Raw genomic sequence first — 17,362 nt, 5'->3', positions numbered from 1 at the left:
TCTGCTTTATACTTCTCATCTCCCCTGACACCTGGCATCCCAACAGTGCCGCTCGGTCTGCATGAGGGAGCCAGCACTCTGGGTGGAAACACAGACGCAGGACTTCTAGGATGCTTACTTTTTAAACATTTAATATCTTACTGAACCTCAGGTGCCACAGCACTCTTGCTTTCCCTGGGCACCTTGCTCTCCCTGGGCACCTGGTCCTTCTGTGGTAACTGGGTCTGCTTCTCAGCTGTGGCCCTTGCTCAGCCCCTCCCTGACCCTGAATTGGCCTGGCTGGCAGTCCTCACCTCACTCAGGTATCCAGAGACCTGAGGGGCTGAGCAGGGCAGGGACAGTGGCATGCAGCATGAGGAAGCCAGGGTGGGGGCCTTGTACTCACAACATTGGCAGGAAGGCCATCATGGTCACAAGGACACTGATAGAAACCCCCAAAGTGCAGGAGAGTGTGGGGAGTGGCTGAAGAGGTGGGGGGGTGTGTGCTATCTGATGGTGGATCCATGTTGAGAAATGAGAGACTCGGGCATACACTGTAGGATACACAGGGAACAGGCAACCACGGCCCCAGCTCACTATTCCAATTTGCACCCAGATGCCGTTGAGTTCACAGACGAGTGGGCCCCCAGAGTCACCCTGGAAGGAAAGAGGAGTTTCCTGTGAACCTGATGACTGGCGCCTGCCACTTCCTGCAGGAGGGTGGCCCAGAGCCCAACTCTGCAAAGCCAAGGCCAAAGCCCCTTCACTCTACAGCCATGCCTTGCCAGTGCCAGGTCCTGCTGTGGGAGACAGAGCAGGTGCCCCAGGGTGACAGGTGGCGGGCAAGACCCCCAGGTGGGCACATAGCCCTGGGTTGCTCTGGCCAGCACTGGGGTCTACAAGGCACTAGGCACTGACTGGGCCTGTGTCCCATGTATACCTAGGCCACCTTACTGTCCTGCCCAGCCTGTGGCTGCATGGTGATGTGCTCCAAGACCAGAAGGGGCCAGGCCTTCAGAGACCACCCACCCACTCAGTACAAGTGTTCCCAAGGCTCCAAGCAGATTAACAGTTGAAAGCCATGGGCTTGGGGCCTGCCCCTGCGGTGGGATGCACCTCGCACACGGTCTTCATGTTCATGAGGTCCCCGGCACACATCATGTCTGGCTGAATTAGTGACGGGTGTCCATAGAGCAGCTGGCACAGGATCAACGGTATCAGAGGCACCTGTACCTCCTGCAGGTGGTCTGAGGAGTCACCTGTCAGAAAGCAGCACAGGTTTAGGGACAGGGCCTCCCAGCCCTGTTCCCCAGGACATGCCCAGCCCCACCCTCCATTCAGTGTGCTCCACCAGTGGCTTTTCTCACTCCTGCCCTCCCATGGCTCCCTTCCCAGAACTGGGACTCAGGCTTTGGTCAATGACATGGGACTGGAAATGCCACATGGAACTTTCTAAGAGAAACATAAGAGCTCATCCCCTTCCCGCTGCTGTAGCTTGAGTGCAAACAGCTCCATCAGCTCTGTCCCTGGGTGACTGTGGGGCTGACAGTATGTGCACAAGAAAGGAACACTCAAGTTTTGTGGTCTGTCATCCCTGTGTCCCCTCTATGCTGAGGGAAAAAGTAATTGGTCCCAGGAACTATGGGCTTCCCTGACCACTGTGTGAGGGGGTCCTAAGGCCCCAGTCTGATGGGAAGGAGCTGCTCTCACAGGCTGGGGACCCAGTGACCGGGAGCCAAGGGGGTTGATGCATGTACCCTCCGGGGAAGAGACAGCAAACAGAATGTCAGCAATGTCTGTGGTGGCTGCTGGCTGTGCTGGTGAGGTAGTCAGTTAACACCAGGGAATGACACACAGGCCTTGGCTGGTGCACACAGGAATGCAGAGCAGCAGAGTCCACAGACTTGGGGTGCAGGGCTGGGAGAGGCTGCCCAGGAAAGGGCAGTTAGGAAACTACTTTGAAACTACCCAGCCAGCTACCAATGTCCCTGAGGCCTTCCACAGTGCCACTGAAAACTCTGGGGTGGGGGAGCTGGCAAGGCCTCCAAGGGACCCCCTCCTGCCAGGAGCACTTTCTGGGCTGAGACGTGCAAGGGGCACAGGCAGCTGGAATCTACAAGGTGGACAGATGTCAGGAGGAGGGTGCTCCAGAGAGAAACAGCCCTGCGGGGGTGCACAGGACCCCAGCGGACCATGGTCCGCTGCTGGGCCCAGAGCCCTGTGCACAGAGGGCATGCATTCACGGCGATGGCAGATGGTGGCAAGGAGGGACTGCACAGTGCCTGGGGCTCTGTCAAGGTAGGAGGCTGACTTCCAACGAGTCAAGAGTAAGTCTTATGGAGAGACAGTGTTGAGGTGGGGGCAACATCCCTTTGTGCTCACATGAATGCTGAGGCCACACAGACGTGGGCAGACAGAGGGCCACAATGATCAGTACAAAACACTGCTCCACCTGTGGCAGGGCGCAGAGGCAGATGTGAGGCACGGATGCAGGTGGGAAGAAGTCAGCTATCATTTCCATGAGTTCTTAAATGCTGGCGGTGTGCCAGCTCAGGAAATGGGAAACCAGGGGAGAGAGGTTTGTGCACAGGGTAGGTTTTCCTTGGGTCTCCAATGGGAGGTCATGATTAATATGGGGGGCAGGGCAAGGATCAGAGAGAGGGTTCCTCGGTTCAGGTGTTCAGGAGACAGCCAGCTGCCACTGGAGGACCAAGAAAACACAGCTTGCTTCTCTTCTTGCACACAGAGCAGAAGCCTTCCACCAGAGGGGCCATCATATACTCTTGCCCCCAGGGCCTGGACAGGTGCACCCCTCTGGAGAAAGGGCAGAAATCAGGCCCATGTCCCTGAAAAGCTTCTGGACCCAAGAACAACAGCAGTGACACCAGAGGTCAGCCTGCTCCCCCACTGCCACAGGCGCAGGGGTCTGCGGCCAGGGTGTCATGACATTTACCCACCTAGTGACACACTATCAAAGGTAGTGGAACTGTCTACACTAGCAAGTAGACAGTTCCATACTAACAGCCGGAGACTTTGATACCCCTCACCCCAGTGATGGAAAGAACAAGCAGACAGAAGGCAAAGAAGGAGGCAGAGACCTAAACAACACAGCAAACAGGCCAGTTCTGCAGACACATGTAGAGAACTCCACCCAAGGACAGCAGCGCACACATTATCTCATGTTCATGGGGGCATTTCCCAAGCAGATTGTATGTGAGGCCACAAGTTAAGTCTCTATAGGTTTTAAAAGATAGATAGGATAAAAGCTTGGTAACATTGGGCTTGGCAGTGATCTCTTCATTATGACATCAAAGGCACAGGCAACAAAAGAAGACTAGACAAATTAGACTTCATGAAAAATTTAAAATGTATGTGAAAAGACACTCTTTACTAGAGTATAAAGGCAACCCCCACATAAGGGCAAAAAATATTTGCAAATAATATCTGATCAGGGGTTAATATCCAGAATATATGAAACTATTCAACAATAAAACAACCAACTTGATTAAAAAATGGGCAAAGCCTGCTGGAGTGGCAACTTCAACCTTTCTTGTGTCGTGGCAGACATAAACTAATTACTAAAATCCTGCAACACAAAAAATATATACTTTTTGCCAATCTGACAAAAATACAGGTATAATTTTGATTCACTCACATTGAATGGCTATTGCTGTGTTGGATGTCGTCATGTTTTTATCTGACAATCTAAGGTAAAAGAGGTCAGTGCCCCTGACTAAACAGCCAGCTATTGCATGTTTTAAACATTCTCAACAGCAAACGATGCCTGGGTCAAGTGCTCCAGCTTGCCTGTCACAGACTACCCACGGCCATGGGAGCTGAGTGCAGGCCCACCACTGTGCACAGCAGGCTTTCACAGTTCACTGTCATACAGTGTTATTGTGTCCATGCATAAGTGCCACAGAAATCGGTACCTTGAAATTGGAGGTGTCTGTAAAAATAACAAGAATGTGGCACTGGTTTGGGGGCCTGATAGATAGAAAAAGGTTCCCATAGTATAATCTAGAAAAATGAAAAGACAGTGAATAAAAAATGTTGGATGGTCTGTGTTCTGAAGTTACCAATGGCAATTTGGAAGATCGAAAACATACTTACTGAACATAAGAAACTTGAGATGACGACTTCCAGGCAGAATTATGAAAGTCTAGAGGTTGCTTCTGGCTGAGTATAAAGTACTACAAAAAAGATGAACTCAGAATAGAACACACCAATTCTCAAGTACAGGGTAGAGGGTATAAAATAAAGAAGGAGTCAGCAAACCTCCTGGAAGGGACCATGAGGCTTTGCAGGCCAGACCACCTCAGTAATGGGTATTAAACTCTGCTGCTGGAGCAGGGCGTAGCCAGACAATATTCACATGAATGAGCATGCTTGTGTTCAAATGCAAATGTACTTATGGACATGGAACTTCAGAGTTTATACAGTCTTCATATTTTCATGAAATACTCTTCTTCTTTTGGTTTTATATGGACTATGTGAAAATACAAAAGCCATCCCAAGATTGACAGCAACACAGAAAGCCATGGGTGTGACTGGGCCCACAGGTGTGGAGAACCGTTCCAAGTGTGGGAAATGTGGCTCAGCCCACACTCGGAAAAGCCAGTGGGGAGCGAGGTTGGCTGGCAGGACCCATGTCCATGGATAGGTTCTCCAGTGGGAAATCAGGCCTGCATTGTACCTAGACTGCTATGAGACTTGCTTTTGCTAAAACTCCCTCACCCTGAGGCAGCAAATGTTTACTGAGTATCTTCATCTTCCTAAGGTCTGTGCTAAACCACCCAAGTATGGAGTGTGAGCAGCTTCCCCCTTGAGCTGTAACATCCTTCTCTTTGAAGTAATTAGCAGTGTTCTGTCCTTTTTCATCCTTAAAAGGTAATCACCTGTGGTGAACCTGTGCATGGTAAATGAGGATCACCCTTGATGTAATGTGCCCAGAAAAACAATAAAAGCCTGTCCAGGCAGGGGTCAGGGGCCCTCTCTCTAACTTGGAGAGTGGCCACGCAGCCCCTTTTTCTCCACAGGATTTCTGTAGTCCGTGTGTATCTGCATCTTGCAACCACAACAGATCCTGCTGGCCGGGATCTGCGTCACACAGGCTGTGTCCTCTGGGTTGGAAATGAAACTGCTTTGGTCTCAGTCAAAGGCTTGGTCGTCAGCACCTTTTTTGAGAGCTTGAAGAATTAAGATTTTGCCTAGTCGATGTTCCATGCTGGAAAAAAGGACCCTAGAAATCCTAACCAGGCCATTCCACAGCACGCTGATGTGCCCAGAAAGGCTGGGACTGAACTCAGAGGTGCAGATCTCAAAAAGAATGGGGATGTGGCTTGGGCAGCTCAGGAAGTCAGTGAAGACTTGTTACAGTGCTGCCTGTTTGGACTAAAAGGTATGAGATGTTCATACCTTTGTCAAATGTCACAAGGTTTCTGGGCCCCCAGGAGAGGCTGGGAAAGATGTTCAATGTGGCGTTTTTCAAGGCTCTTTTAAGAAGTAGCAAAGTGGTATTAGATAGATGTCTTAGAGCACAGGTGGCAAACACAAGGCCCTCGGGCCAAACCCTGCCCTCCCCTTGTTCTATGTGGCCCAGAACCTTGTTTCTACCTGGCAGTGGTGCCCCGAGCTCTCACTTAACTGTTAAGGAGTAGTTACATTTATACAGTCCTAAAATTACATTCAGCCCTTTGAAGGCAACCATGAGGCTGATGTGGCCACCTGGTGAAAGTGAGTTTGACACCCCTGGCTTAGTGCCAAGAGCCTCAGAAAACAGTCATTTGAAATCTTGGCAGGTTTACTGTAGAAACTGGAGAGCAAAGTCTAAAATTCATATGGAAATGCAAAGGACCCCAAGTGCTATGTGATCATGAAGAAGAGAGGCACGTGGATGACATGTCCCATAAGACTCATCATACAACTGTATCACACAGAGGCCCCTGAGGCGGAGTGGGAAGTTCAGAGTATTCCCCACACACGGTCTCACAGTGTTTGACAAAGGTGCTAATACAATTCAGTGGGGGGAAAAAGGGCTTCTAGGTGAATGGTGCTGGAACAAGTGGGTATCAATGTGGAAAAAAGTAGTTCTTAATCTTTCTCTCACATCACATGCCAAAAATTAGCTGTGATTGATCCTATAGATAAATGTAAAGATTTAATTCATAATGCTTCTAGAATAAATGAAAACACTTATCTTCATGGCCCTACAAGAGGCAGATCATCATAAACATGACACAAGAGGTCCTACATACAAAGGGAAAAACATAATAAATTAAACTGTCAAAAAACCTTTTTTCAATAAAAGATATATTAAGAAATGTAGAAAGCAAGCCACAGTCTAGCAGAGAATATCTATGTATCTAGCAAAGTGCATGTATCCAGAATATATAAAGAACTCCTACAAATAATAAAACCTCAAGAAGCTGTCACTACACAATAATCAGTACAACTACAGTGAAAAAGACCGATGCTGTTAGACTGGGTGAGGATGTGGGGCAACTAGAGGTCTCATACACTGACGCTGGGAATGTACAATACACAGGCAGTTCAGAAAGCTGTTTGGATTTTCTAGTAAAGTTAAATTTACTCCCACCCTGTAGTCAACATATTCTACTTCCAAGTATATGCCCAAGATAAACAAGTGTGTGTTCACCAAAAGACATGCACCATAATATCTGCTGCCAATTTACTCATATGACCTAAACACTGGGGACAACCCAGATATCCATCTACAGGAATATGGAGAGAAGAAATTTGGCCATGTTCATAAAATGGAACACTAGGTGACAGAAAAAGAAGATAAACTACCATATGAACAACTTGGATGAATCCCAAATACAGTAGGTAAGGGAAGGAAGGCAGACACAAAGGAATCCATGCTGTATGATTTCATAAACATGAAGTTTAAGATGAACCACATCTAAGAATCCACTGCCAAATCCAAAGATTTACCACATGTGTCTTCTAAGAGTTTTATAACTTCAGGTTGTTGATCCACTTAAAATTTTATATATGGTGTGAGGTATGGGTTAGCCTCATTCTTGTGCATGTGGAAATAACAGTTATCCTACCACCATTTGCTAAACAAGCTATTCTTTTCCCACTGAATGAACTTGGAATGCTCGTCAAAAATCAACTGGCCATAGATGTATTGGTTTATTTCTGGACCCCCATTCTATTTCATTGGTCTATGTGTCTGTCCTCATGCCAGCACCACACTGTTCTCATTGTTGTAAAATTTGAAATCAGGAAGTGTGAAAACTCTAATTTTGGTCTTCTCTTTCAAGACAGTTTTGGGTATTCAGGGTCCCTTCCAATTGCATAAGATTTTGAGAATAGGCTTTCCCACTTATACAAAATTTTGGAGTTTTGATAGAGACTGCATTAAATATCACTTAAAGCAATCTCTATGAAATGCAATCTCAATCACTTTGGGTAGTGTTCATATCTTAACAACATTAAGTCATCCAACCCAGGAATATGAGCTGGCTTTACACTTAGGTCGTTTAAAATTCCTCTCAGCAATGTTTTGTGGTTTTGGAATATAAGTTGTTCACCTCCTTGGATAAACTTATTCACAGGTAACTTTTCTTTTGGATGATATGGTGTTATTTTCTTAATGTACTTTTTCATTGTTCAGGTATATAGAAACAGAACTTATTTTTGTGCCCTGTAACTTTGCTAAATTTATTACTGTCTGTAGTTTTTTTGAGGATTCACTGTGATTTTCTATATATAGGATCTTGTCATCTGTGAAGACGTAGATCTACTTCTTCATGCCAGTTTGGAAACCTTTTATTTCTCCTTATTGCCTAATGTATCTCTCTAGAGTGTGATACAATATGGAATACCAGTGAAGCCACTCAACTTTTGGTCAAGATGGTGGAGGAGGTAAATGCTATGCTCACTCCCTACCATGACCACAACAAAATTACAACTAAATTATAGAAAAAACACCCCATGAGAACGGCCTGAGGATTAGCTGAACAGAAACCCTATAATTAAGGATATCAACAAGAAGCCACACTGGGAGTGGTAGGAGGGGTGGATAAGTGAAATGGGCTGGCCCCACACCCACGCGTGGTAGTTGAGAATAGGGAGGGATATCTCAGCCATGGAGGTCCCCCCTCAGAACCAAACATCACAGCCCCACCCTGGGATCCCCAGTCCAGAGTATCAGTGCCAGGAAGAGGAGACCCCACAACAACTGGCTGTGAAAATCAGTGGAGATTCTGGCCAGATGAGATGGAGGGCTGCTGGAAACCTAGGTGTCCTCTTCAAGGACCTCCACCCTCCCCCTTGATTTTGTCCATGTGTCCTTTACAGTAGTTCCTGTAATCCCCTCTCCCCACTATCCCCTCCCCACTCCCCTCTGGCTATTGTTATATTGTTCTTAACTTCAAGGTCTCTGGTTATATTTTGTTTGCTTTTTTCTTCTGTCGATTATGTTCCAGCTAAAGGAGAGATCACATGGTATTTGTCCCTCACCGTCTGGCTTATTTCACTTAGCATAATGCTCTTCAGGTCTATCCATGCTGTTGCAAAGGGTATAAGCTCCTTCTTTCTCTCTGCTGCATAGAATTCTGTTGTGTAAATGTACCATAGTTTTTTGATCCACTCATTTGCTGATGGGCACCTAGGTTGCTTCCAGTACTTGGCTATTGTAAATTGTGCTGCTATGAACATTGGGGTGCATAGGTTCTTTTAGATTGCTATTTCAGGGCTCTTAGGGTATAATCCCAGCAGTGGAATTACTGGGTCAAAGAGCAGTTCCATTTTTAGTTTTCTGAGGAAATTCCATACTGTTTTCCACAGTAGCTGCACCAGTCTGCATTCCCACCATCAGTGAACTATGGTTCCCTTTTATCTGCATCCTCTCCAACATTTGTTTGTTGATTTGTTTATGTTGGCCCCTCTGACTGGTGTGAGATGGTACCTCATTGTGGTTTTAATTTGCATCTCTCTGATGGCCAGTGATGCTGAGCATCTTTTCATATGTCTCTGGGCCCTCTGTATGTCTTCCTTGGAGAAGTGTCTGTTCAGGTCCTTTGCCCATTTTTTTAATTGGGTTGTTTGTCTTCCTGAAGTGGAGTCATGTGAGTTCTTTATATATTTTGGAGATCAGGCCCTTGTCTGAGGTATCATTGGCAAATATGTTTTCCCATACTGTTGGTTCTCTTTTTATTTTAATGCTGTTTTCGTTAGCCATGCAGAAGCTTTTTATTTTGATGAGGTCCCATTTGTTTATTCTTTCCTTCATGTCCCTTGCTTTAGGGGACGTGTCTGTGAGGATGTTGCTGCGTGGAATGTGTGAGATTTTCCTGCCAATGTTTTCCTCTAGGATTTTTATGGTGTTACGACTTATATTTAAGTCTTTTATCCACCTTGAATTTATTTTTGTGTATGGTGTAAGTTGGTGATCGATTTTCATTTTTTTGCATGTAGCTGTCCAGATCTCCCAACACCATTTGTTGAAGAGGCTATTTTTGCTCCATTTTATGCTCCTGCCTCCTTTGTCAAATATTAACTGACCGTAAAGACTTGGGTTTATTTCCGGGCTCTGTGTTCTGTTCCATTGGTCTATGTGCCTGTTTTTATGCCAGTACCAGGCTGTTTTGATTACAGTGGACTTGTAATACAGTTTGATATCAGGTATTGTGATCCCTCCTGCTTTGTTCTTCTTTCTCAAAATTGCTGCAGCTATTCGGGGTCGTTTATGGTTCCATATGAATTTCTGAAATGTTTGTTCTATATCTGTGAAGTGTGTCATGGGTACTTCAATAGGGATTGCACTGAATCTATAAATCGCTTTGGGTAGTATGGCCATTTTGATGATGTTAATTCTTCCAGTCCATGAGCACGGTACATGCTTCCATTTGTTTGTGCCTTCCTTAATTTCTTTCTTCAGTGTTGTGTAGTTTTCTGAGTACAGGTCTTTTACCTCCTTGGTTAGGTTGATTCCTAGGTACTTTATTTTTCTTGTTGTTATATCAAATGGGATTTTTTTTCCTGACTTCTGTTTCTGCTGTTTCATTGTTGGTATACAGGAATACCTTTGATTTCTGAGTATTGACTTTGTATCCAGATGTTTTGCCAAATTCATTTATTAGGTCGAGTAGTTTTTTGGTGGAGTCTATAGGATTTTCCATGTACACTAGCATGTCATCTGCAAACAGTGACAGTTTCATTTCCTCCTTTCCAATTTGGATGCCATTTGTTTCCTTTTCTTGTCTGATTGCTGTGGCTAGGACTTCCAATACTATGTTGAATAGGAGTGGTGAGAGAGGGCATCCTTGTCTTGTTCCTGATCTTAGTGGGAAAGCTCTAAGTTTTTGCCCATTAAGTATGATGCTGGCTGTAGGTCTCTCATATATGGCCTTTATTATGTTGAGGACTGCTCCCTCTATTCCCACTCTGCTGAGTGTTTTTATCAGAAATGGGTGCTGTATCTTATCAAATGCTTTTTCCACATCTATTGATATGATCATGTGATTTTTGTCTTTACTGTTGTTGATGTGATGTATTATGTTTATTTGTGTGAATAGTGTACCACCCTTGCATCCCTGGGATGAATCCCACTTGGTCATGGTGTATGATCTTTTTAATGTATTGCTGGATGCGGTTTGCTAATATGTGTTGAGAATTTTGGCGTCTGTGTTCATCGGCAATATTAGCCTGAAGTTTTCTTTCTTCGTTGTGTCCTTGTCTGGTTTTGGGATTAGGATAATGCTGGCTTCATAAAAAGAGTTTGGGAGTCTTCCATCATTTTGCATTTTTCCTAATAGTCTATGGAGGATGGGGGTTAGCTCTTCCTTAAATGCTTTGTAGAATTCTCTTGTGAAACCATCTAGTCCAGGGCTTTTGTGTGCTGGGAGTTTTTTGATTACTGCTTCAATTTTGACTGCTGTTATTGGTCTGTTCAGGCTTTCTGCTTCTTCAGTTTTGGAAGATTATATTTTTCCAGAAATGTGTCCATTTCACCTAGGTTTTCAAATTTCTTGGCATACACTTTTTTGTAGTAATTTCTTACAATCCTTTGTATTTCTGTGATATCAGTTATAATCTCTCCTCTATCCTAATTGTGTTTATTTGGATCCTCTGTCTTTTTTTCTTGATGAGCCTACTTAAAGGCTTGTCGATTTTGTTTATCTTTTCAAAGAACCAGCTCCTGGATTCATTGATCCTTACAATTGTGCTTTTAGTCTCTATGTCATTTAGTTCTGCTCTGATCTTGGCTATTTCCTTCCTTCTGCTTGCTCTGGGCTGTCTTTGTTGTTGTTCCTCCAGTTCTTGTAGGCGTAGGGTTAGGTTTTTAGTTTGGAATGTTTCTATCGTTTTAAGGTAGTCCTGTATTGGTATGAACTTCCCTCTCAGGACTGCCTTTGTTGTGTCCCATAGGTTTTGGGTTGTTGTGAGTTTGTTTTCATTTGTTTCCAGAAAGTTTTTGATTTCTTCCCTAATCTCGTTCTTGACCCATTCATTGTTTAATAGCATGCTATTCAGTCTCCATGATTTTGAGTGTTTGGGTTTTTTTCCTTTGGTGTTGGTTTCTAGTTTCAGCCCCTTGTGGTCAGAGAAGATGCTTGATATGATTTCAATTTTCTTGAATTCGTTGAGGCTTGCTTTGTGTCCTATCATGTGGTCTATCTTTGAAAAAGTTCCATGGACACTTGAAAAGAATGTGTATTTTGCTTCTTTGGGATGAAAAGCTCTGTATATATCAGTTAAGTCCATTTCCTCTAGGGTATTGTTAAGTGACACAATATCTTTGTTGATCTTTTGTTTGGAAGACCTGTCCATTTTTGATAGTGGGGTGTTAAAATCCCCTACTATAATTGTGTTGCTGTCAATATCTTTCTTGAAATCCTCCAAGATTTTCTTTATGTATTTGGGTGCTCCTATGTTGGGTGCATATATATTTACAATGTTTATATCTTCTTGGTGGATTCTTCCTTTGAGTATTATGAAGTGACCTTCTGGGTCTCTCTTTATGGCCCTTCTTTGGAAGTCTATTTTGTCTGATATGAGTATTGCTACCCCTGCTTTTTTTTTCCTGTCCGTTTGCTTGGAAAATTTGTTTGCAGCCCTTCACTTTCAGTCTGTGTAAGTCTTTTGTCCTGAGATGGGTCTCTTGTAGGCAGCATATGTGTGGGTCATGTTTTCTTATCCATTCAGCTGTTCTATGTCTTTTGATTGGAGCATTTAATCCATTTACGTTTAAGGTTATTATCGATAGGTAGTTATTCATTGCCATTATTTCCTACCTGTGTTCCTCTGTCTTTCTCTTTTCCTTCCTTTCCTTAAAGCAGTCCCTTTAGCATCTCTTGCAGAGCTGGTTTGGTGGAGCTGTATTCTTTTAGACTTCTTTTGTCTGGGAAACTCTTTATTTGGTCTTCTATCTTGATTGAGAGCCTTGCTGGGTAAAGTAGTCTTGGTTGCAGGCCTCTGGTTCTCATTACTTGGGATATCTTTTGCCATTCTCTTCTGGCTTGGAGCATTTCCATTGAGAAGTCAGTTGCTAACCTTATTGGGGCTCCCTTGTATGTTACTTCCGGTTTCTCCTTTGCTGCCTTTAAGATCCTTTCTTTGTGTTGGAATTTTGCCACTTTAATTATGATGTGTCTTGCAGTGGGTCTCTTTGGGTTCCTCTTGCTTGGGACTCTCTGTGTTTCCTGGATTTGTGTGACTTTCTCTCTCACCACATTAGGGAAATTTTCCATCATTACTTTCTCAAACAGGTTTTCTATCCCTTGCTCTTCTTCTCCTTCTGGTATCCCTATTATACGGATATTGTTACGTTTCATGTTGTCCTGCATTTCCCTTAATCCCTCTTCATTCTTTCTGAGCCTCTTTTCCTTTCCTTGCTCTTTCTGGGTGTTTTTTTCTACTTGTCCTCCAGCTCGCTGATGTGATCCTCTGCTTCATCAAGTCTGCTTTTCATTCCTTCTACTGTGTTCTTCAGTTCAGAAATTGTATTCTTCATTTCCTCTTGGCTCTTGTTGATAGTTTCTATTTCCTTTTTCATGTTGATATAGTTTGCAGTGAGTTCATTGTAGTTTCCCTGTAGTTTCTGGTAGTTCTCTGTGAGTTCAGTGAGTTTCCTGATAACCATTGCTTTGAACTCAGTATCTGATAGTTGATTTGTCTCTTTTTCAGTTAGCATTCTTTCTGAGGCTTCCTCCTTTTCTTTCATTTGGGGATTGTTTCTTGTCTTCCCATTGTTTGTGAGACTTTTCTTGTTAGCCTCTGCTTCTTAAATTGATCTGTTCTGACTCCCTGGGTTTATGGTATGAACTTCTATGGTAGAATGGCAGTGGGATTCAGTGGTGCCATCTCCTTAATCTCCTGAGCTCACTGGTTTGAGCTGACGTTTATGGGTCTAACAGGGTCTAACTCTGGTCTTTTCAGCACTCCAGGTTTTATTGTCTCACCTGTGGGAAAAGGAGAAAGAAGGGGGGGAAAAAAGGAGAAGGGAAGGAAGGAAAAAGGAGTAGAAAAGGAAAGGAAGGAAGGAAGGAAGGAAGAAGGAATAAAAAAAGATCAGAGGAAAGATAAGAAGAAAGAATTTTAACAAAAATTAAAATAAATAAAAGAGGGCAGGAAGAAGGAATAAAAAAGCAAATGAAGGAAGGAAGAAGGAGTAAAAAAGAAAGGAGGACAGAAAGGAAGAAGAAATTTAGGGGGAAAGGGAAAAAAAAAGTCTTCTGCTGGCTTTAAATACCGGTCAGGTCAGTTCTGCTGGTCTTCCTGTCTGTGAAAAGGGAGGGGGTGGGTGGAGGGATTGGTTTCACTTTTCTCCCTTCCTGAGCCACACTCTTCACTGTTGTCCAGCCTCCAGTCCAGTTCCTCAGGGTTCTTCTGCTCCCCACTAGGCCTTTAGTTCACCAGTTGTGCTGTCCTTGAGTTGCACCAATTAGGAGCAACTCACACTCCCCCTTCTTGCTCTTTGGTGTCTTAAATGCTAGGGGCTCTTGGTGCTGCTATGGGGTAGTTCAGCCCCCTACTGGGTTGAGTCTTTCCGGGGACTGCAGTGTCCCCTAGCCCTGTAGCTCCCCTCTGCTGGGCGTTCTGCCTTCCTCCTAGAGAGCAAGTAGGCCCTGCAGGGCTCTCTGCGCAGGGGCTAGGTGGGAGATGTTCAGTCCCAGTGCTTCAGGTGTGGTCACCCGCAGGCATCCAGGCCATTGATCAGGGTGCATGCCCACCCAGGGTTTCAGGTGTGGGCGCCCAGGCAGCTAATCTGGGTGCGCACCAACTGTGCTTCAGGTGTGTGCTGGGGCTGCTTATCTGGTGTTCACAGTCCAGGGGCTGAGAGGGTGGGGGTACAAGAGGCCAGGGCTGCTGTGGAGAATTCTCTAAACAGCCACTGAGTCCTCTATTTTCTTTTTCTTTTGGAGAAATTCCTCCTATTCAAGTGCCCCCCCCCCTTCCCTGTCCAAACAAGCACCTGGCCTCTCACACAGGCCAGCCTGGCTCTCTCCCAAGAATCCTGCAGCAGACCCTGCACCCTAGCCGGGGGCTTCAGCCGCCCTGGTCCCCGTGCTGGTCCCAGGGACATTATTGTCCTTAAGCATTCTTCTTACTGTCTGATCTTTCAATGTCCTCTATCTTTGGTCTCTGATCTTCATATATGCTGGAATACCGTTGGCTGTTTGCTCTGTTTCTCAGATCAGCTAGGTGTTTCACTGGTGCCTGAGGGGAAGTGGACTCCACTCCCACCTATCTCACCGCCATCTTCTCCAGGTTACCCTATTCTCAATAGCTCCTTGGTTACCCAATAATTTGGGCAGAAATTATGCTTAACCACTGAAACTGCTAAGGCTTTTGCCTGCCAGTACACCATGCATGGGGGCTGGTGAGCACATTTCAAGTCTATATGATTCCCACGTCTGCTCCAGCTTTTATTTCCACTTAGCCCACCTGTCTTCCATATGTATACATATAGTTTCCCAGTCAGAGCTAAGATGAATGGAAGATTCACCCAATCCTTCTATAGCTCTCTTATTTCCAGTATCCCCATAAATTTTGTTGGGGACACTGTTAACCTCACCCAGAACCACAACCTCAGACAAACAGTACTAAGTTTTCCTCATTCATTTCTTACAGAGTTTGATTCTTTCACTTATGGTACCAAGTGTGGGTTTTAGCATCCTCTCCAAACCAAGTTCTCTCCCTCAGGTGGAGAGGCTGAGTGTCTTCCCAGCCAGACCAACCATAGTAAACCCACCAGTTTGACAAAACAAGGGATGGTCAGGGTGGTGAAGCCTCAGTGAAGAGGTAAAGACTTCTGCCATTCCTGACCAAAGTTCTACCAATTTTTCATAAATAAACACTTTTCTAATTTTCATTGCTTTTGGTTGATCTTTGAAGCCCTAAAACATTTTTTAAACTATTCTGTCCCATTTTATACTTGTTTATTTGGCAAAGGATTTGCTGACATCTTCACTCCACCAGAGCCAGAAGCCCCAGGTACAGATTTATTTCTAAATACTTATTTTTTTACTATATGTTTACTGCTTTTTAAAAAATATTTTCCTGCCTTTCTCCATTCCCAGTAGACTGATTTTTTATATTATTTATTTATTCTCTGTTTTATAAGTTAAATATCTAATTTTAATCTTCCTTCTTAAACTTTTAGCATGCACACTTGAACATACTCATTCTTCAAAGGAATAAAAGAACCCTGCTTTACATGTTTTATGTCCCTTTCAGTTTGTACATTATTGTTTCCCAGTATTTGAATTCTATCTTGTTGTTTTCCTACAACCACAACCGTTCTACTGTTAGTTTATAGATGACATGCTCATTTGGGAACATGCACATGTTAACCCAATCCACTTACTCCCAGATTTATGCTTCTTTCAATTCCTTATTTCAAAGAATATGCTACAACTTTTAAATAATCAATAGAAATAAATTATATTGGAAAATATTTTGAGATGAATTAAAACAAACACACATTACCAAAACTTATCGGATGCAGTGAAAATGGTACTCAGAGGAAAATTTATAGCTTGTAAATGCCTACATTTAATAAAGAGGAAAGACCTCAAAAAATAACTTTATGATTTAAGGAACTATGAAAAGAAGAGTAAAGTAAACTCAAAGCTACCAAGAAAAATGAAAGAATAGATTAGAGCAGAAAAAATGAAATACAGAACTGAAAAAAGTAGAACCAATGAAACAAGTGTTAGTTATTTGAAAAAAATCAAAAGAATCAATAAACTTTTAAATAAACTGACTATAAAAAAATGAAAAGGTACAAATAAAGACAAAAATCAGAAACGTAAAGGGAACATCATGACCAAACTAACAGAAATGAAAAGGATTATAAGAGAATTCTACAGATAATTCTATGTCAACAAATTAGATAACTTACATGAAATGGAAACATTCATAAAAACAAATTACCAAAATTGAACCCAGGGGCTGATGAAGACTTCAAAACAGCTGTTATAAAATTCAAAAAATTACTTTTAAACCACATGTAAGTTAAATAAAATGTCATATAATGAGTCAACACATAGGGAATCTCAGGAGAAAAACAATAACTAAAAAAAAGAATAAAATAAAAATTATAGACTTGAAAAGTACAGTAATCAACACTAATAATTCAACAGGTTAGATCAACAGAAGACATGAGACAGCAGAAAACAGAATCAGTAAAATCAGGAATAGAGTAGTATAAGTTATCAAGTTTAAAGACTGAGCAAAAAAATGAAGAAAAGATAACAGTCTAGATCTTTGGACAACATGAAGCACACCAACATACATATACTAGCAGGACTCCCAGAAATAGAGGAGGGGAGAGAAGGAGAGTGAAGAGACAAGAAAAATTTGAAGGAATTGTAATTCAAGTCTTCTTGAATTTGGGGAAAAAGAATCTTTATACCTAAGGAGCTCACTGATGCTCAGGAAGGACAAACACAAAGAGATGCACACCTAGACAAATAATGACTAAACTGCTAAAGCCAAATACAAAGAAAAATCCAGAAAACAATAAAAAATAAAAGGGAGTTTTGGCCAAGATGGAAGTGTAGGCAGAAATGCTTCACTTCCTTGCACAACCAAAAGAAGGATAACAACCAATTTAAAAACAGAAAACAACCAGAACTGCAAGAAAATCAAACTGCATGGAAGTCCAACAATGAAGGAGTTAAAGAAACATCCACCCAGACAGGTAAGGGGAGGAGAGAATGGCAAGGCATCTGACTGTGCAAGTGAGGTGGGTGCTGGCTGACTGAAGGGTCCCACATTCATTCACGGATAAGCTGGGAGGAACAACTGGGGAGCAAGACAGACCACAAAACCCAAAGCTTCCACAGGGAAAACTAAAGACTCAAAACCTCTGACTGTAAAAACCTGTGAGGGTTGCAGTGGC

The 17,362-nt window shown here is 43.4% G+C and overlaps 1 protein-coding gene across 1 annotated transcript in view; it reads right to left on the bottom strand.

Moving 5' to 3' along the window:
- Positions 1-381: 381 nt before the first annotated feature.
- PRSS38 (serine protease 38) overlaps positions 382-17,362 on the bottom strand; it is a 29,551-nt gene continuing 12,570 nt past the window's right edge. The window contains exons 4-5 of the mRNA XM_024560648.2: positions 1,096-1,238; positions 382-636 (exon numbers count right to left, since the gene is read on the bottom strand). Of these exons, the coding sequence (XP_024416416.2) occupies positions 382-636; positions 1,096-1,238 (398 nt within the window). The remainder of the gene's footprint in view (positions 637-1,095; positions 1,239-17,362) is intronic.

The sequence above is a fragment of the Desmodus rotundus genome, chromosome 9 (genome assembly GCF_022682495.2).
Source record: "Desmodus rotundus isolate HL8 chromosome 9, HLdesRot8A.1, whole genome shotgun sequence".
Taxonomy (NCBI): Eukaryota; Metazoa; Chordata; class Mammalia; order Chiroptera; family Phyllostomidae; genus Desmodus; species Desmodus rotundus.
Note: the sequence above shows the minus strand (reverse complement) of the source record. Positions and strands in the feature narration are given on the sequence as shown.